The sequence below is a fragment of the Acanthochromis polyacanthus genome, chromosome 18 (genome assembly GCF_021347895.1).
Source record: "Acanthochromis polyacanthus isolate Apoly-LR-REF ecotype Palm Island chromosome 18, KAUST_Apoly_ChrSc, whole genome shotgun sequence".
Taxonomy (NCBI): Eukaryota; Metazoa; Chordata; class Actinopteri; family Pomacentridae; genus Acanthochromis; species Acanthochromis polyacanthus.
Window position 1 is genome coordinate 22172342 of NC_067130.1, and position 21242 is coordinate 22193583.

The 21242-nt window shown below is 38.0% G+C and overlaps 1 protein-coding gene across 2 annotated transcripts in view; it reads right to left on the reverse strand.

The window, feature by feature from the left end:
- The window catches only part of clip1b (CAP-GLY domain containing linker protein 1b), a 67992-nt gene that overhangs the window by 33397 nt on the left and 13353 nt on the right, over positions 1-21242 (reverse strand). Inside the window, exons 8-14 of one of the 2 annotated variants that reach the window (XM_022206763.2) lie at positions 20464-20567; positions 19836-19896; positions 18929-19033; positions 16328-16489; positions 15650-15745; positions 8832-8889; positions 8647-8744 (exon numbers count right to left, since the gene is read on the reverse strand). In XM_022206763.2, coding sequence (XP_022062455.1) covers positions 8647-8744; positions 8832-8889; positions 15650-15745; positions 16328-16489; positions 18929-19033; positions 19836-19896; positions 20464-20567 — 684 coding nt within the window. The remainder of the gene's footprint in view (positions 1-8646; positions 8745-8831; positions 8890-15649; positions 15746-16327; positions 16490-18928; positions 19034-19835; positions 19897-20463; positions 20568-21242) is intronic. The other variant, XM_022206764.2, reaches the window with a different exon arrangement.

Below are 21242 nucleotides of genomic sequence, written 5' to 3' on the forward strand. Positions count from 1 at the left end.
ATAATTTTCTGTCATTCAGAACATAATGTGTGTGTGTGTGTGTGTGTATACACACAGTGCCACTGTAACACTGCATAACACATGTTACACTGTAATATGCACACAATTTTTTTGTATTCTTCCTTTAAAGAAAGAAAAAATGACAATTGACCAAAGTAATAAATAAAAAATGTGCTGAAAATTTTGAATTGTGGTTCAAGAGGATCATTAGTTTGTTCTAAAAAAAAAAACTAATGAAATTGGCCTGGACAAAAATCATGGTACCCTTAACTTAACATTTTGTTGCAGAACCTTCTGAGGCAATCACTGCAATCACGTGATTTCTGGAACTCTTAATGAGACATTTGCACCTGTCAACAGGTGTTCTGGCCCACTCCTCGTGGCCTTGTAAACTCTTCCAGCTGTTTCAGGTTTGAAGGATGTCTTCTCCAGACTGCATGTTTCAGCTGTTTCTACAGATGTTCAATAGAATTTAGATCAGGGCTCATAGGAGGCCACTTTAGAATAGTCCAGTGTTTTGCTTTCAGCTATTCTTGAATGTTTTCGCTGTGCTTTGGGTCATTAACTTGTTGGAGGACCGATGACCTGTGATTGAGACAAAGCTTTCTAACAATGGATCGCACATTTCACTCCAGAATGCCTTGATAGTCCTGAGATTTCATTGAACCCTGCACAGATTCAAGACACCCTGTGGCAGATGCAGAAAAGTAACTCCAGTACAAAAGCGAGCCTCCTCCATGTTTCACAGTCGTACAGTGTTCTTTTCTTTGTATGCTTCATTATTGCCTCTGTGAACATAGAGCTGATGCGACTTGTCAAGAAGCTCCAGTTTTGTCTCGTCTGTCCACAGGACATCCTCCCAGAAGCTTTGTGGCTTGTCAACATGCATCGTAGCAAATTCCAGTCTTGCTTTTTAATGATTTGCTTTCAACAGTGGTGTCCTCCTCAGTCATCTTCCATTAAGTCCACTTTGGCTCAAACAAGTGACGGATGGTGCAATCTGACACTGATGTACCTTGAAGTTCACCTCTAATCTGTCTGGAAGTTGTTCTGGGCTCTTTGGCTACCACTTGTATTATACATCTCTTCAATGCGTCATCAAATTTCCTCTGGCAGCCACGTCCAGGGAGGTTGGCTACAGTCCTGTGGACCTTAAATCTCTGAATAATATGTGCAACTGTAGTCACAAGAACATCAAGCTGCTTGGAGATGGTTTTATAGCCTTTACCTTTACCATGCTTGCCTATAATTTTCTTTCTAATCCCCTGAGACAACTCTCTCCTTAGCTTTCTGTTGTCCATGTTCAGTGTGGTACACACCTTTTCACCAGACACCCTTTAAATAGGCAGACTGACTGATTACAAGTTTGAAGACACCTGTGATGCTAATTACAGGACACACCTTAGTTTAACATGTCCCTATGGTCAAATTATTTTCAATCTTTTCTAGGCGTACCACAATTTTTGTTCAGGCCAGTTTCATTGGTTTGTTTTATAAAATGCATTTGTTGAATCACAATTCAAAAGCAATGTCTGATTTCATTCATTCATTTTCAGTAAATTTTTACTTTTGCCATTTTCAAGTTATTTCAGTGACCATTGTGGGTTATTCTTTCTTTAACAGAAGGATATCAACAATTGTTAGAACAAATATATGTACATGTAATAAAGGACATTCTTCCACGCATAAAATCTCAAAAACAACATTCTATTAATACACTCTAGCGATCAGAGGTGATTAAGAACTGCAGCTATAAAAGGAGAGTTGGCTCTTAACTCTAGTCAGCCTCAAGATTCTGGTGCTGATTCACTTTTTACATTCATCTCTAATGAGTTTCATGAGGCAGAAATATGAAGACTCTGGCTGTAGGGAAAGAACAAAATACTCTCTTGTAACTCCAAACTGCACTTTCAACTGGGGCCTTTTTTAGAAACATGAAAGCAGCAGAAAGAAACTCCCTGCATCCATAGCTATGGCAATTGAGTAACTAGGCTTTCAGCCTGTGAATGCCCTCTTTCGGTTGTTTACCACTGCATTTATGCACCTGCACATATATATATATGTATATATATATATATATATATATATACACAGCGTCTTACATGTGCAAAAACTACTGAAAGATGTGTAACGGCATAAATACTAAATGAGAAGATTCAGAGTGTTCTTGTAGTTAGAATTTGTTTAAAGGTACAGAACGAATGAAAGGTGAAAAGGAATTCAACAACATTCAAGAAGGAAATATCTGGAACTAGTGCTAAAGAGAAAACCTGCAGAGCAAAGGTTCTCAACCTGGCAGCCAGTCTGAGTCATTGTGAAATGACATTGTGGCTTCTCTATTCTTTGTTTCATTACCATAAACTACTGAACAGTTTTACCTCATCAGAGATCTAAAATCTAAACAATTATAATTGATCTTTCGTTGATCTGCACATAACTCCTTCACATGTGCAATGTGTGACGAAGGGTATGAGACAGTGCTTATAGCTAATTTATTCCTAAGTCTCCTTCTTAATAAGTCATGAGGTGGTACAAGAAAATTAAATCTTGTACCAAATTGATATGTTTTCTTTATATAAAGGGTGTACAGCTTGGTTTGAAATGAGTGTGCTCAGATAGAAATATGTCACAAATCTCTGTGTACCACACACAGGTGAACAACAAAAACATTTGCATCAGAATCTTACAACAACTGTCAGGTTGTTTGCTCAGGTTAACAAATCACACCACCTATCAAACCACAACCACACCATCTGATGAAGCTGAATTTTTAACCTTTTGGGGCTTCTACATACTACTGATACTTTACTACATAGATCTTCATTTGTTTCCATACTTGTCTCCTCTCTGCTGTGTGTAAACACAGCCAGCAGAAAAGTATTTTCTTTTACAAGATCTTGTGCAAATGGTTTATTTTTGGCAAATGTTGTACATGAGACAAGTAGAGTAAAACGATTTTGATGAAATATCCTAATTTTAAGCTTAGATTTGGTTAATTTTCTTGAACTGCACACACAAGTAGTTCAATGACTGTTGGAAAGTTGAAAATCTGATAAGCCTCCATATAACAATCTCGGGCTTTGATAAATAGTGTAATTTTGTCAATTTTTAAAGATAACATGCTTTTCAACCCTGCTTGAGAGAGTTAATTGTTAAACTCTTAGTAAATATCACCAAAAACCATTTTCTACTTGATAAAACATGTTGAAAATTCTTTTTCTTTAAAAAATATCTAAAAGCTGCACCGTTTCTGTCATCTTGTTCTTTTATAGGCCCTTTGGTCATTACTACATCCATTCTGTACATGAGTATTACTTAGTTTACAGCTCAGCACGACAATGCCAGTTTAGTCGAAGAAAATTTAAATTTCCATCTGCAGCAATGTGTTAGCTGGTGTGGCTCAGTGCCTTCCCATGCATGCGGGGGGCACGAGGTAGGGAGGGAAGCAGCAAAGACCCCCCAGGGTATAGAACAGAGCAGGCATCAGTGACAGCACATATGCATTGATGAAGTCAGCATGATGGCAGGAGGCAGGCTGCCAGGTGACTTGCAGAGGAAGCAGCAGGCAAAAAAGCAGCGTAAAACGGGCGCCATGTATTAGATTCACCAACAGGATGGCCAGATGGGAATCAGCTGACATGCTGGGATTGTGGGCTGAGTTTGACTTTGAGTTTGACACCCAGGTTGCTTTTGAACACTGGCAGACCTGCATGTTTAACCATCTGAATGCCAAGCAGTTTCTTGACATTTTTTGTTCCTATCACATTTTTTCTCTCTGTAGGTTGATTTTTCACTGCAATATAAAGTCCTGTACCTCTATGGAAACAGCATAAGCACAGTTTGAGTCTTTTGCAAAGTATGACACAGACTGCCATAGATCATTAAAAAGAAAAAAAAAAAGATTAAATTCCTGTGATTATTTATTTTACAAAAAATGAACACAATCAGCTCATCCTTCAGTCCACGTGAAAATATCTGAAGAAATTCTCTAAGGGCGCTCAAAAGAACGTGATTGACAGCTCAAAACATAATCCATCCATCCACAACTATAGCAAGCACAGAGACCTGAAAAATCCCACTAGATATTTTTTTACATAATTCAACTATTATATAATACAATATATAGAACATTTACAGGCCGCATCGCTGGATTGTGGCAACATTGCTAATTACACTTAAACTGTATTGACAAGCAGCCACAGCTGATAAGTTCTACAAGACTGTACAACTTGAATAAAAAAAGACTGGCCGCCTCTGTAGACTTATTAAACTCAAATGGGGGTGAGAGTAATGTGTGCATGTGTGTGTTAGTAATGTTCTAACAACACTGCATTAGCCTGAGGCCTCAGTCAGCTTTAGAGTAGGAGAGCTTCGACGAGTGAATGCAGCTACAGTGGAAAGAAGGATTACTTAAGGACATATTCTATCAGGACATGCTGCTGCAAGCTCCCAAAACTAAACTAAAACTGATTTAGTTGGGAAATCAAGTAAGCTATTTTCCCCACTTTCTGTCTAGAAAATCCCCCATAATTTGTCAGAAGCAAACTGAACAATCTTAGTAAAAAACAGCAAATGGCAACACTTTGATTCATTGTCTGCATATAGAGCTTTTCTGTCTGAAGCTTCAGTCAGAAGCTAACAGTCAAATAATGCTCCAAGTTGTTTTTGAGATAAAAAAAAAAAAACAAACAAAACTGAATTGCTTTATATTATCATGGACAATGTGAAATGGCTGGATAATAAGACGCCCTGGTGAGGACTCAAGCAAGGGACTACTGTGAGTGTAATGCTATGTGTTTCTCAGAGACACGGCAACAGAAATTATTCTGGACCTCCTTGTTCTGACAGCTGGCTTTCAGAGCATACAGGAAAAAGAATGACACGTCTGAGAACGGCAAGAAAAAAGGGGGAAAGGTTTACTGCTCGGGCTGCACAGTGTTTGGAAAACTGGCATTGCGATATTTTGTTTGTGTGTGATGCATAATGTTATATGAAAAACACAGGAATTTGTACCAGATATCTTTAATAACTTGATTGTCCTAGAATGATTGTTGTGATTTTGTTGGGCAGTGCCTTTGCAGTGAAAATAAAAGAAATATTTTGAAAAAAAATGAAAAAAAAAGCTGCTGGGAACCTTACACATACAAAAAATTGGTTTCTGCTTTGAATGTCACTCAGATCTGACTTTTGCACTCGTCATACAGAGCTTTGCGGTTCTGATTTAATTGGTCAAACAAATTAGCCATGTTGCTTCATGTGGTGGAGACACTGCTGACAGGGAAGCTTTGGGAAGATTTGTTCAATATTGTTAACCACGCCTGACGTACATCAGCGGGGTTACTGCATTCGCTTCGGTATCTGGCTGGGTAAGTACACACGTGGACAAAATTGTTGGTACCCCTCAGTTAAAGAAGGAAAAACCCACAATTCTCACTGAAATCACTTGAAACTCACAAAAGTAACAATAAATAAAAATTTATTGAAAATTAAATAATCAAAAACAGCCATTACTTTTGAATTGTTGATTAACATAATTATTTAAAAAAACAAACTAATGAAACAGGCCTGGACAAAAATGATGGTACCTCTATAAAAGATTGAAAACTATTTGACCAGAGTGACATGATTAACTCAGGTGTGTCATTTAATTGACATCACAGGTGTTTCCAAACTCATAATCAGTCAGTCTGCCTATTTAAAGGGAGACAAGTAGTCACCCTGCTGTTTGGTGAAAAGGTGTGTACCACACTGAACATGGACAACAGAAAGCGAAGGAGAGAATTGTCCCAGAACATCCGAAAAAAAATGATAGACAAACATCTTAAAGGTAAAGGCTATAAGACCATCTCTAAACAGCTTGAAGTTCCTGTGACAACAGTGGCTCATATTATTCAGAAGTTCAAGACCCACGGGACAGTAGCCAACCTCCCTGGACGTGGCCGCAAGAGGAAAATTGATGACAAATTGAAGAGACGGATCGTTGGAATTGTATCCAAAGAGCCCAGAGCAACCTCCAAAGAAATTAAAGGTGAACTCCAAGGCCAAGGTACATCAGTGTCAGATCGCACCATTCGTCGTTGTTTGAGCCAAAGTGGACTTCATGGGAGACGACCAAGGAGGACACCACTGCTGAAAAAAACTCATAAAAAAGCGAGACTGGAATTTGCAAAAATGCATGTTGACAAGCCACAAAGCTTCTGTGAGAATGTCCTTTGGACAGATGAGACCAAACTGGAGCTTTTTGGTAAGGCACATCAACTCTATGTTCATAGACTCAAAAACCAAGCATACGAAGAAAAGAACACTGTCCCTACGGTGAAACATGGAGGAGGCTCAGTAATGTTTTGGGGCTGCTTTGCTGCATCTGGCACAGGGTGTCTTGAAAGTGTGCAAGGTACGATGAAATCTGAAGACTATCAAGGCATTCTGGAGAGAAATGTGCTGCCTATAGTGTCAGAAAGCTTGGTCTCAGTCGCAGGTCACGGGTCTTCCAACAGGACAACGATCCAAAACACACAGTCAAAAACACCCAAGAATGGCTGAGAGAAAAGCGTTGGACTATTCTAAAGTGGCCTTCTATGAGCCCAGTTCTGAATCCCATTGAACATATGTGGAAGGAGCTGAAACATGCCATTTGGAGAAGACACCCATCAAACCTGAGACAACTGGAGCTGTTTGCTCATGAGGAGTGGGCCAAAATACCTGTTGACAGCTGCAGAACGCTCATTGACAAATACAGAAATCGTTTAATTGCAGTGATTGCCTCAAAAGGTTGTGCAACAAAATATTAAGTTATGGGTACCATCATTTTTGTCCAGCCCTATTTCATTAGTTTGTTTTTTTAAATAATTATGTTAATCAACAATTCAAAAGTGATGGCTGATTTTGATTATTTAATTTTCAATACATTTTTATTTATTGTTACTTTTGTGAGTTTCAAGTGATTTCAGTGAGAATTGTGGGTTTTTCCTTCTTTAACTGAGGGGTACCAACAATTTTGTCCACGTGTGTATGTATGTGGGTATGTATGTGGGTATGTTCGGTCAGATATCTCTGCAAGTGCTGAAGTCAGGATAATCAAACTTGGCACTGAAGATCAGTCTAAGGTCCCCTGCTCAGTTGTGGAGTTACAGGTCAGCAGATCAAGTAGGGAGGGATATACATAGGATGATCAAAATTGATACAGAGTATCATGCATGGGCGTGGTTCTGCCCTCTACTGGGGGCTCGTCTAGTTCTTTCTGTAGTCTGTTTTGTGGTTACAAAAATTGGTATTTTTTGTGTGCCATACAGGGGAGTTTCCTTCTCTGTGCCTCAAATAGTTATTTAGACAAATCCACATTTAAAACAAGCAACCCAACAACATTCTGCTTTTCTAGCAGCCATCGTAAGCCAGAAAGATAATGTTTTCATGTACAGTCCGCCTTTAATGCAGAACAGCGAAAAGTATAAGGATCATTCCAGAATTGGAGAACATTTGGGCTTCAAAATTTTTGAAAAATAAACCTTCTTTTTTAGTTTCCTGCTCCATATTCATCAATAATAGGTAATAAACTATCAAAGGCTTAATTAGCTCAGCTTACACATCAATGGTACCATTTTTATTCCATGTTTTTTTGTTGTTTGGTAACCCTACTCTAATTACAGTAACAAGGTTGCTAATCCATGCTAATGTTAGCTATTTCTCAGGAGTAGAAGCTAGATATTTAGCTAGCTGTTACTGCTGATCAAGAGGTCAAATTCACTGATGTAAAAAAGTAAAAAGAATTTGTCTTAACCTGATAATATGAGGTAGAGTGAGATATTCAATCAAGGCTGACAATGTTATGAAAATATGAAAAATCTAAGAGAAAACATAGCTTTGCTCAACTCATTCTTTAGAAAAACTGTTTGATGATGTCAATTGGTCTGTATTTATATAGCGCTTTACTATACCTGGAAAGTACCCAAAACGCTTTACAAGATACGTCACATTCACCCATTCACACACACATTCACACACTGATGGCGGAAGCTGCCATGCAAGGCGCTAACCACAACCCACCAGGAGCAATTAGGGGTTTGGTATCTTGCTCAGGGACACCTCGACATGAGCATGACGAGGATCGAACCGGCAACCCTTCGGTTGCAAGACGGCCACTCTACCAACTGAGCCATGCCACCCCCAGCGTATCATGTGATTCACTATGCTAACATGTTGTGGGGCACACATTCCATGAATAATAATCATTATTTAAAATATTATATTGATGAAAAAAATAATACCATAAACAGAAGATTCAAATTTCATTTTAACTGTTTTATTTGAGATTCAATTTGGTCATCTTCGGCGTGGGACGAGAAAAATGGTATTTTAGGGGGAACTCCAGACTTATTTGGTATTTTCAAAAATATTTTCAAACATCTTTTCTCCAGTGGTTTTTAGATTTGGTCTCAGAACAAGAACATTTACACAACAACTGCATGTTTTAGTATTTTGTACATGGATTATTTGAAGATTGATGGGTGGGACGAAAAATGTCCTCCAATGCTGGAATGACCCATAAAGATGCATCAAATTAAAATACGGGAAACTTAAATTTACAATGCAGAGCCTGAGTAAATGTACTCAGCTGCTGTCTACCATTGACTACATGGGTAAACTTACCTGTGCCAGCTGTGCTCTCAGATCTTTCTCTCTGCTCTGACTCTCGTCTGTCAGGGTTTGGTAATCTTTCTTTGAACGCTCCACGCTTTGCTCCAACTCTGAGAGAAAACACAAGGACAACATCAGCTACAACCACAAAGACGAAGTAAACATAAAGCCAGTAGAAACACATCAGATGTGTCTACCTTGCATGGTTTTTGCCGTCCTTCTGCTGTCCTCTTCAGTTGTCTCGAGCTGTTGTCTCTGCAGTGAAGAAACATTTGAATCAGCGTGACTGCCAGTTAATCACTTTCATAGCAACATTCCTGTACCTTGAGCTAACCGGGGAATAATGACTATGTCCAGAAAACATGCGAGGTTCGTGGATGAAATGCCTCTCTTAATGAGGCCACTTTTACAATGCCCATGAGCAAAACACCTCACAATGAAAGAGTAAAATTGGACAAATCCACAGTTACAGATAAGACCCTGACGAATGTACTTCATTGGAATAATATGCTTCATGCAATTTTCAGCAGGCTTCATGTTTCAGTCACTTTTGACTACAATGGCAATATGGCCATGTCTTGGCTTTGTAATGTGGCATTTGTAGAGATGACACAGTTATGTGCTATTAAATTTGTTGATAAACAGCATGTTTATCTGCAGCTCTTTTTATGATGGATGAATGTTTAAGTCACTTTAATTCAAAAATACCCAGGATGCAGTTTTTAAAAAAAAAAATATATAAACACAGGAAATAACTAGCTTAGTGTTTCAATGCCAGGCCAATTTTTTACTACATTATTTCTTTATATGTGTATTTCGATGTTCTAGTCATGATTGTTTTTTTTTTTTTTTTTTTGCAAAATCCATTATCGAAAGCTTAAAGTACAGTTGTAAGCAAAACTATTCAACCCCCAGTCCCAATTTGGTTTTTAAGTACTATCTACAACTTTTAAGTTGTTTGGCATAAATTTAACATACAAGTGGATTTTAAACAGCTGAATGTATCCAATAATACAAGAGTTTTCTCTAAATTCTAAACAAAATGTTAATTTTAATAACTAGTGCAGTTTCAAAATTATTCAACCCCCTAATGACAAGTGTCTTTAAAACTTGCTGGAGCATTTTATGACTGTTATAACCTTTTGCAAATAAGATATTTAACCAAACAATACCTTCTGGCAATCCAAACGAAGAATCTGAGTTCCTTCCTCATGGGAAAGTGTCCTAGTTCAACATAATTCTTGAGTATGTCTGCTGCAACTGTCTTCACCAAATCCCAATAAAGATTTCCTGTGAGATTTAAATCCTTCAACTACCAATATCACTCTAGAATATTCTAGGATGTCTTGGGAAACCCAGCCTTAGTAGACAATGTGATAAGCATGGTCTTGTTGCTGGAAAGCCAAATGTCGTCCCCAAGCATCATCTTATTCAATGTCAGCATGAAATTAGCTTCTGAGATTTCCTGATATTTGATCAAATTCATCTTGTTTTCTACTTATTACAGTTTTGCAGTACCAGATGAAGCCAATCAGGCCAAGAACAGCATTCGGCCACCGACATGCCTTACTGTAGATAGGGTGTATTGTCATCTTCCATCTCCAGCCATATGTACTGATAAATCACAGGCCTACAGAAGTTCTTATTTTCTTTCAACGCTTTGGAAAATATGATTACAAAACAGCTATGGATTATATAAATGGTTTTAAGAAATTTTGAGCTGATTTTTATGTGTTTGCTGTGGGTCAATAGAGGTTTCCATCTTTGAGTACCTGAAGAAGCCCTTTGGTGTGAAGTTGTATCTTACTGTACCAACTAAATATCAGTTACTGATTAGTTCCTGATGTCAGAATATCTTATTGTAGCTTTTTTTATAGTCACTCAAGCTATTTTGCCACTCGTCTCCATAGAAATCTGGTGGTAGTGGTGGTTAAGGTATTCTTTCTCCCTGGTCAGGTAGTGTGGCCACTTTATGTAAATCTATTAACTAGCGAACTGCGCTTTCAAAAATATCCTTAGAACAATTTAGTACACATGCTACCTATTTGGATCCATTTCATTGCTTATGTACGGACATTGCCATTTTTCTTAATTTTTTAGGGTAGTGTTCTTGACTTTGATACAATATTAAACTATAAGATGCAAATCTAAGCATGTAGAAAAGAGAATTTGCAACTGTAGTACTAATGTTAGCTTTCACATGTTATAAAAGCTTGGGGCATTATTAACCACACTTGATTTGCAATTGTGTGTCTTTATAAGGAATGCTCCTTAGGGGGTTGAATAATTTTGAAACTGCACTAGTTATTAAAATTAACATTTTGTGTGGAATTTAGAGAAAACCCTTGTACCATTGGTTGCATTCAGCTGTTTAAAATCCACTTGTATGTTAAATTTATTCCAAACAACTCAAAAGTTGTAGATAGTACTTAAAACCCAAATTGGCACTGGAGGTTGAATAATTTTGGTTGCAACTGTATGAAGCCATTACATCTGGAATAGTTTTTATTGTAGAGCTGCAGACAGGCAAGTGCAGGAATACTAACTAGAAAATTAGCCTTAGAAAACTGTCGATTTAGACTTGTTCTGCATTCACAACTGTAGAACATTTATCACCACAACATTTTATTTGGCTTCATGACTGAAAAATTAAATGAATTTAAAAACTGAGGATTTCTGAATGTAAGAAGACTGTTTGCAATAAGAATCTCTATCATGTACTGACCCGTCATTACCAACTGCAAGCACTGAAATAAACTAAATAAAGTGAAATTTTCAGGTACTTCTGAGATTCCAACATTTCCTAGAAGACAAGACATCATTAAAAAAAAAAAATACCGGTTTTACATATTTAACAGGGAAATTTAGCTTTAGCTTTATCATTTAGCTTTGACTATGTATGATGTTTCTTTTAATGATATGGGTCATTCCAGAATTGAAGGACATTTGGGCTTCATAATTTTTGAAGAGTTACCCTTTTCTTTTACAATTTTTAGATTAGATTAAAAAAATTATTCGTCACACACTTACAGCATTTTCTGCTCCATATTCACCAATAATAGGTAATAAATTATAAAAGGCTTGATTGGCTCAGCTTACACATCAATGGTACCATTTTTATTCCATTTTTTGGTTGTTTGCTAACCCGACTCTAATCACAGTAACAGGGTTGCAAATCTACACTAATGTTAGCGTTTTCTCAGCAGTAGAAGCTAGCTAATTAGCTAGCTGTTACTGCTGACCAAGAGGACAAACTTACTGAAGTAAAAAAGTAAAAAAAAATAGTCTTATCCTGATAATGAGGTAGAGTGAAATATTCAATCAAGGCTGACAATGTTATAAAAATATGAAAAATGTAAGAGAATACATAGCTTTGCTCTACCCATTCTTTTGGAAAACTGTTTGATGATGTTAATTCCAGCATATTATGTGTTTCACTGTTTTGTTCTTTTTCTACCAGTTAAAAAGGTTATGCTAACGTGTTGTGGGACACACGCTCCATGCATGACAATTATTATTTAATATATTATGTTCTTAAAAAATAGTTTCCTAGAATTACAAGACATCAATGAAAAAAATAATACCAAGAAAAGGAGATTTAAACTTAATTTGAACTGGTTTACTTGAGATTCAGTTTGGTCATCGGAGGGTGGGACAAGAGAAAAATGGCATTGTAGGGAGAATTCTAGACATGTTTGGTATTTTTAAAAATATTTTCAAACATTCTTTTCACTGGATTTTTTAGATTTGGTCTCAGGACAAGTACATTTCCACAACAACTACATGTTTTAGTATTTTGTACATGGATTATTTGAAATTTGATGGGTGGGACGTAAAATGTCCTCCAATTGTGGAATGGCCATATATAGTTATATTTGCTGTGACAGAATATCATGTGTTACATGAAAGTGGCATCCAGAACTTATCCATCCTGTGAGAAACAGCTGAGTGCAGGCATTCAAAAGGTCTCCACCACCACTCCCTCCTCTTGTTCTCATGAAGGCAGGCTTTGTGTGGAAATTTTAGTTGCAGCCTCCTTTCAAAGCTCGTTGTACTAGGGCTTCTTTTCAAATCCTCACACAGTCATTTTATCTTTTGATGCAACAATTGTGACTTTAACCGTAGAAATACTCTGCTGACTATGTGCTTGCAGCACCATAACTACCTGCATTGCAGCAAAAGTGGAGCGTTTCTTGCAGGACACCTCCGACTTGTTGTCACAAAGTCCTCTGTCCCCCCGACAGACTCAGTCCATTTTATGTCACACTAAATATGACTGTTGTTTTAACTTAAAAAAATATCAGTTTTACGTGTACATTTGAATTCCATGTATTGATTATATCAAGAAACAAAACGTCTGAGCCCCCTATAATTTGTGTTTGTTGATTTATGTGTCTCTCTCAAGTGTTACTAAGTACAATAATTCCAGATACAGGCTACTTATGCATGAATATGTGGAAAGATTAGTTCATCTACTTTCAAAATCTGACATTACAATAAAATTTTAAAATGTTTTGACTGATTAGTGTAACTGTGATGGAGAGAGATCTAAAAGCGATGGAAAACAGCTGAAATGATAAAGCTAAAAGTAACAGATAAATGGTTGAAATACTTATGCAAATATAGCTGATACAATCAATATAGAGAGCTGAAATAACTTTCATGTAAAAAGTAAGATGAGCTTACAGTCAACCAAAGCAATGAATCAAAAAGTTTCATAACGCTGGAATGATTTGCAAATTAAGGGAAAACAAAAAATAATAATAATAAAAAAAAAATATATATATATATATATATATATATACACACACGTGGACAAAATTGTTGGTACCCCTCAGTTAAAGAAGGAAAAACCCACAATTCTCACTGAAATCACTTGAAACTCACAAAAGTAACAATAAATAAAAATTTATTGAAAATTAAATAATCAAAAACAGCCATTACTTTTGAATTGTTGATTAACATAATTATTTAAAAAAACAAATTAATGAAACAGGCCTGGACAAAAATGATGGTACCTCTATAAAAGATTGAAAACTATTTGACCAGAGTGACATGATTAACTCAGGTGTGTCATTTAATTGACATCACAGGTGTTTCCAAACTCATAATCAGTCAGTCTGCCTATTTAAAGGGAGACAAGTAGTCACCCTGCTGTTTGGTGAAAAGGTGTGTACCACACTGAACATGGACAACAGAAAGCGAAGGAGAGAATTGTCCCAGGACATCTGAAAAAAAATTATAGACAAACATCTTAAAGGTAAAGGCTATAAGACCATCTCTAAACAGCTTGAAGTTCCTGTGACAACAGTGGCTCATATTATTCAGAAGTTCAAGACCCACGGGACAGTAGCCAACCTCCCTGGACGTGGCCGCAAGAGGAAAATTGATGACAAATTGAAGAGACGGATCGTTGGAATTGTATCCAAAGAGCCCAGAGCAACCTCCAAAGAAATTAAAGGTGAACTCCAAGGCCAAGGTACATCAGTGTCAGATCGCACCATTCGTCGTTGTTTGAGCCAAAGTGGACTTCATGGGAGACGACCAAGGAGGACACCACTGCTGAAAAAAACTCATAAAAAAGCCAGACTGGAATTTGCAAAAATGCATGTTGACAAGCCACAAAGCTTCTGGGAGAATGTCCTTTGGACAGATGAGACCAAACTGGAGCTTTTTGGTAAGGCACATCAACTCTATGTTCATAGACTCAAAAACCAAGCATACGAAGAAAAGAACACTGTCCCTACGGTGAAACATGGAGGAGGCTCAGTAATGTTTTGGGGCTGCTTTGCTGCATCTGGCACAGGGTGTCTTGAAAGTGTGCAAGGTACGATGAAATCTGAAGACTATCAAGGCATTCTGGAGAGAAATGTGCTGCCTCGTGTCAGAAAGCTTGGTCTCAGTCGCAGGTCACGGGTCTTCCAACAGGACAACGATCCAAAACACACAGCCAAAAACACCCAAGAATGGCTGAGAGAAAAGCGTTGGACTATTCTAAAGTGGCCTTCTATGAGCCCAGTTCTGAATCCCATTGAACATATGTGGAAGGAGCTGAAACATGCCATTTGGAGAAGACACCCATCAAACCTGAGACAACTGGAGCTGTTTGCTCATGAGGAGTGGGCCAAAATACCTGTTGACAGCTGCAGAACGCTCATTGACAAATACAGAAATCGTTTAATTGCAGTGATTGCCTCAAAAGGTTGTGCAACAAAATATTAAGTTATGGGTACCATCATTTTTGTCCAGCCCTATTTCATTAGTTTGTTTTTTTAAATAATTATGTTAATCAACAATTCAAAAGTGATGGCTGATTTTGATTATTTCATTTTCAATAAATTTTTATTTAATGTTACTTTTGTGAATTTCAAGTGATTTCAGTGAGAATTGTGGGTTTTTCCTTCTTTAACTGAGGGGTACCAACAATTTTGTCCACGTGTGTATATAAAATTTTAAATGTTTAAAATGGTTACATATATGAAGTAGCAGTTATAACAGTAATGTAAATTTTACAATGCTCATTTACACAATGACTGTTAATTACCAGTGACAGCACTCAGTTTAAAGTCAAATCGGGTGAACATTTATGAAACAAATGTGTTGATGAAGGGCTGTATCTGACAGGCCTCTAAAGGGACATCTGACAAAAAAGGTTTATGAATAACCTTCTTAATACGCAGTTTACTAAAATTACATTTTGAATCCAAGTCATTATATATCCATGGCTGATATTTACATTAAGACTGAAGATAATTATTTGCTACGCTAGAGTTTTATGTGTTTGGTTTGTTTATCATTTGTACCATATGTGTCTCAAAAGTTCTAAAATAAAAAATAAACGTTGATTGCAGCCATGTGTAAACTTGCCCAAGATCCCTGTCTGAAAGAGGCTTTGCATGACAGTAAAACCCCAAAAACCAGTATTATTATTATCCTTATCCTCTTTAAGAATGTCATGGAACAATTTTTCTCTACTGTGTTCATTTCTGATGAGTTTTTTTCCCCCCCTTCTTACCAGGCTGGTCAGCTGCTGTTCCACAGAGGTCTTATCTTGTTGTACAGACTGAAGCTCTTTCTGTTTACTCTCCACATCAACACTCAGCTCACTGATCTGATGGGAACACACAATATAGAATGTACAGTATGCACGTGTACATCCGAGTAGGGCCATGAATTATTTACTGTCACAGCAGCAACAACAAACCACACATAGGAATAATCGAAAGGCAGACTGTAAACGGAAATTACATGAATTCTACATCATGCCATAAATTAAGTGGACTGTGTTATGTACACAACCGTTCAGAAGTTTAAGGTCATCCATGCAATTACATGTTTTCCATGAAAACTCACACTTTTATTCATGTGCTAACATAACTGCACAAGGGTTTTCTAATCATCAATTAGTCTTTCAACACCATTAGCTAACACAATGTAGCATCAGAACACAGGAGTGATGGTTGCTGGAAATGTTCCTCTGTACCTCTATATAGATATTCCATTAAAAATCAGTCGTTTCCAGCTTGAATAGTCATTTACCAAATTAACAATGTCTACACTGTATTTCTGATTCATTTAATGTTATCTTCATTAAAAAAGTGCTTTTCTTTCTAACTGTTGAACGGTAGTGTATATAGTTGGTGCAGCTGAACAGAAGATCAGTGCTTGGAATCCTCTGGTGCTTTCTACAAACCTTTTTCTCCTGAGACTGAACCTGAGCCTTGAGGCTGCTGATCTGCTGCTGCGACAGAGACACAGCGTCCTCTTTCTGCTGGGATGCCCGGAGCCTCAGCTGGAGATCTGCCACCTCTCTCTCCAGTTCCATGATCCTGGAACGCTCCGACACTGTAGCCACCTGCAGCACAAAATGGAAAGAGATAGGATGAGGGCAAAGAGGAGGCAAGAGATTAGCAGTGGTTGCATATAATCAACAGTCCGAAGCCCAAATATATGTACATTACAGTTATATAACAAAGGGAAAACCAGTATTGGAGAAGCTGGAATCAGTCACTGACACCCTGAACAACAGAACTTGTGGAACTCAGTGAGTTTCAAACGCATGCTGACAGCATTTATCAAAACTAGAATTTTCTGAACTTCTCATCTGCGATGCACTGTAAGGCTAGTTGTTTTCCTGGTGATGTAAGCTAACTGGCTGCTGGACACAGCTATAATGCTACAAATCATTAAAAAGGAAAACAACCAAAGTTGATTTTCTGTGAATATTTATTTTACAGAAATTGAAAATAAAAAACAGAATCAACACAAGCAATACTTGTCCAAGTACCCAGAGGGTGATAGGTTAACACTTGAAAACTGGACCCTACTTACATTTTTATTTGTTTCCATACTTGTATTTGCTCTGTTCCATGTAAACACAGCCTACAGTTCACCTGAAAAATGACAGAATTTTTGTCACATGACTGTTGTTCCAGCTATTCATAGCTTCACGGTTGCAGCAAGGAGAGCTGCTTCTTCTTTTCCTTTCCGCTTTTCCCCTCAGGGGTCGCCACAGCGAATCAATTGCCTCCATCTAACCCCGTCTTCTGCATCCTCTTCTCTCACACCAGCTACCTTCATGTCCTCTTTAACCACATCCATAAACCTCCTCTTTGGTCTTCCTCTAGGCCTCCTGCCTAGCAGTGGGAAACTCAGCATCTTTCTACCAATATATTCACTCTCTCTCCTCTGAACATGTCTGAACCATCTCAGTCTGGCCTCTCTGACGTTATCTCCAAAGCCTCTAACATGTGCCGTCCCTCTGATGTACTCATTCCTGATCCTATCCATCCTGGTCACTCCCAAAGAGAACCTCAACATCTTCGGTTCTGCTACCTCCAGCCTTTTCCTCAGGGACACTGTCTCCAGACCAAACAACATGGCTGGTCTCACCACAGTTTTGTAAACCTTTCCTTTCATTTTAGCTGAAACTCTTCTATCTCACATCACACCTGACATTTTTCTCCAGCCGTTCCAGCCTGCCTGTACACGCTTTTTCATCTCTTTTCCACACTCTCCATTGCTCTGGACCGTTGACTCTAAGTACTTAAAATCCTCCACCTTCTTGATCTCTTCTCCCTGTAACCTCACTCTTCCACTTGGGTCCCTCTCATTCACACACAGATACTCCGTCTTACTGGGGCTAACCTTCATTCTTCTCCTTTCCAGGGCAAACCTCCACGCCTCTAGCTTCTCCTCCACCTGTTCCCTGCTCTCACTACAGATCACAATATCATCTGCAAACATCATAGTCCATGGAGACTCCTGTCTAACCTCGTCTGTCATCCTGTCCATCACCATAGCAAACAAGAAGGGGCTCAGAGCTGATCCCTGATGTAGTCCCACCTCCACCTTGAACTCCTCTGTCACACCTACAGCACACCTCACCACTGTCTTACAGTCCTCATACATGTCCTGCACCACTCTAACATACTTCTCTGCCACTCCAGACTTCTTCATATAAAACCACAGTTCCTCTCTGGGCACCCTGTCATAAGCTTTCTCCAGATCTACAAAGACACAATGCAGCTCCTTCTGACCTTCTCTGTACTTCTCTATCAACATCCTCAAAGCAAATATTGCATCTCTTTCTTGGCATGAAACCATACTGCTGCTCCAAATGTAGGAAGCAAGGAGAGCAGAATTGTTAATTTTTTTCAGAATCTAGTTGATTTGTGAATACTGATAAGTGACGAATTAAATGAGAAATGGAAACAAGTAATTTTGATGAAATACTATGATTTTAAACTTAGATTTGGCTCAGTTTCCAAATGGAACAGTGCGTCACAGATGAGTTGTTCAAGGACCACTGGAAAATTAAAAATTCGACAGTTCTTTCAGTTTTCAGTTTCTGGTTCTGATGAACGATGTAATTTTGATTATTGATTGTGATGATTCTTTTCAAGATAACATGCCTTTCAAACCTGCTGGGACATTTTGGGATTCAGAGAGTTTACTTTTCTTTCGAAATGACATACTGTGGGTTTTGGTTTTTGTTTTTTTTTTGGACTTGCTGACAAGGCAAAAAATGTCAACTGATGCCAAAAGCACAGGCATCTCCAAACTATATCTTTCCATAAAATGAGATGTGCACATGCATGTTGTTCAGTGTGATAAACCTGGGTTACTCAGGAAGCTCAAGGCAGATGAGATTTTTATGTCCCTATGTAGGATCTATAGACCATCTGCAGTGTTCCTGCCCTGCAGTTTCTTCAGTATAAGCTGTGTAGCAATATTAAACTTTGTGGAGAAAAGCGCATCACTCAGTCCTGTGGACTGCGAATGCCAGCATTACCCTAGTGTCCTCTAAATCCCTCTGGAGTTTTTCAGCTTTGGTCTTTTCAAAGAGCAGGCTCTGCTCAAGCTCCTTTATGTGGGCATGCTCCAGCCTGGTCTGCGTCTGTTAGTAAGAGAAAGCAGGAAGAGAAGGAGAACAAACACCAATGCAACACTGACATGCCAGCCATGTGCCACAGACAGACAGAAGACGGGACTTTTAAGAGAAGAGCAGTAAGTAAGAAAGCACTGATGGTTCCCAGCATTTCAGTTGCATCAGCTCAGTCTGTTGTTTGAAATGTTCTGATCATCTCTCAGATTCCTCAGATCCTTCTGTTTGTGCACTTGAAGGAGTCTGATTCAGCCAGTAATTCCTTTCAAGAGTGGGAAAGAGGCACATGCAGAGGAGTGGAAGATGAAGGCTTTCAAAAACAGGCATGTGGATGAAAAGATGACAAGAGGATAGAAAGTGCTGCAGATGAGTAGAAAAATCTGAGTAGAAGCGCAAGTGAATTAAGCATGAATGAATAAAAAGAAGCAGGAAGGAAGATGAGCATGAACAAGAAGGTAACTGAATGATTTAAAGAGTGCAGGAAAAGGAAAAAGCTCAGGCAGAATGATTGATTTAATCAACTCTTCTTTTTTTATGCGGAAATGAAAAGCAGTGCTTCATAAAAGAGAAGCAAAAATAGCCAGAAATTATGGAGAGATGAAGGAGATTGAACTAAAATGACTAATAGAAACTTGCAAATAGGACTGGTTTGATAGTAGATGTGCTAATAAAGTCTAACTATTCATCTAGTTTGTCAATAATTTAGACAAGACTTTCATTAAACAAGCCAGATAAGCGAGAGACTGAAAGCTCAGGTTGACAGGAGAGAGGGACGATTTTTAATTGACAGTCAGATTATGTAACGACAGGTTACCTCCAGGTCTCCTTTGGTGATGCATGCCTCCTCGACACGAAACTGCAAATCCTCCACTTTTCTGTCAAACAGGGACAACAATGAACCTCTTTCACCTTACGACTAGCAAACATATGTGTATCAACAGCTTGTTCAAATCCATCAGAGCAACAAAGTTATACAGATTCAATGCAGGGCTTAAATGAGGAATTAGATGATTTTAACAACCTTAAAGCAACTTAACGAGAAACAAATGCAGAAAAGTGTATGTTAACGGATTGGAATCAGTTGCCAAATTGCCAAAATCTTAACACTCAGAACCCCATAACCTGCTGGCAGGTTTTTAAAGGCAATTAAAAAAAAAAATCAAGATAATTAGATCATTTATCGGAGCCAGAAAGCGTAAAAAAAGGAACGAATCATCCGATTTTTAACTTTTAGAAGTACATGTTATGACTGACTTACAGTAGCCCTGCTTGACTATCATCATCATAATCTTTATGTAGACCTAATTAAAATTATTTAATGTCTGTGACCTGTAACTTGTGCTGCCCACAGTGTCATCTGCTGTAGCTGATGATACTGTGGGCTTTAACAGTGTCCATAAACAGCATCCTGTGTAAGCTACAGGTGAAGTCAGAGCACCCACCTCTTCTCCTCCTCCAGCTGATTGAGCAGCTCCACTTTGTCTCGATCTGCTGCTTCCACCAGCGAGCGTAGCTGATCCAACTTGGCCTCCATCTCCAGTGCATACTGTAACACACAGAAAGAGCAGAGCCGACTTGGTCAGTGCACATGCATGTACATTGATCATGTGGTTTTTTTCCAGCACTTTCCTATGTTTTTCTGAAAAAGGATCTGAGTCAGACTTATAACAATATACATGTAAAAATCAAAATAAAGACTAATTGTAATCTCATAAATATCTAATAGCTTTAAAATTCATTTCTTTCAAAATTTATTTTAATCAGCAAGACTGTAAAGACACATGCTCGACTGCCTTCTATTGTTATGGGATACCTTGCATGGGTGATACAAAAATACAAAGAGACAAAACTGCAAACTGTGACTAATGCAGAAATTACTATTTATTACAATACAGTATTTAAGAAATTGTCAGATCATTAAATTCAAGGCATCTGTACATGCTTTGGAAATAAATGTTCATGCTTTTTGGGAGTTTTTTTAACACATGAACACAGAAAATGCCATAAGTTTTTCGGAACAAATGCATGTTAAAGCTGGATAATCGATTTTTCAATACTGAATATGGTGTCATATTTTATCATATTTGAAAATATAATAACGCTAAATGATCTGTTTCAATGTTTCTTGAGACTGCTGTGCCTGTCAAATATTTGTTTTAGCAATTAATGTAAGCCAAAATATAATTCCAGAACATTCACCATGTCTTTAAACCATTTCTGA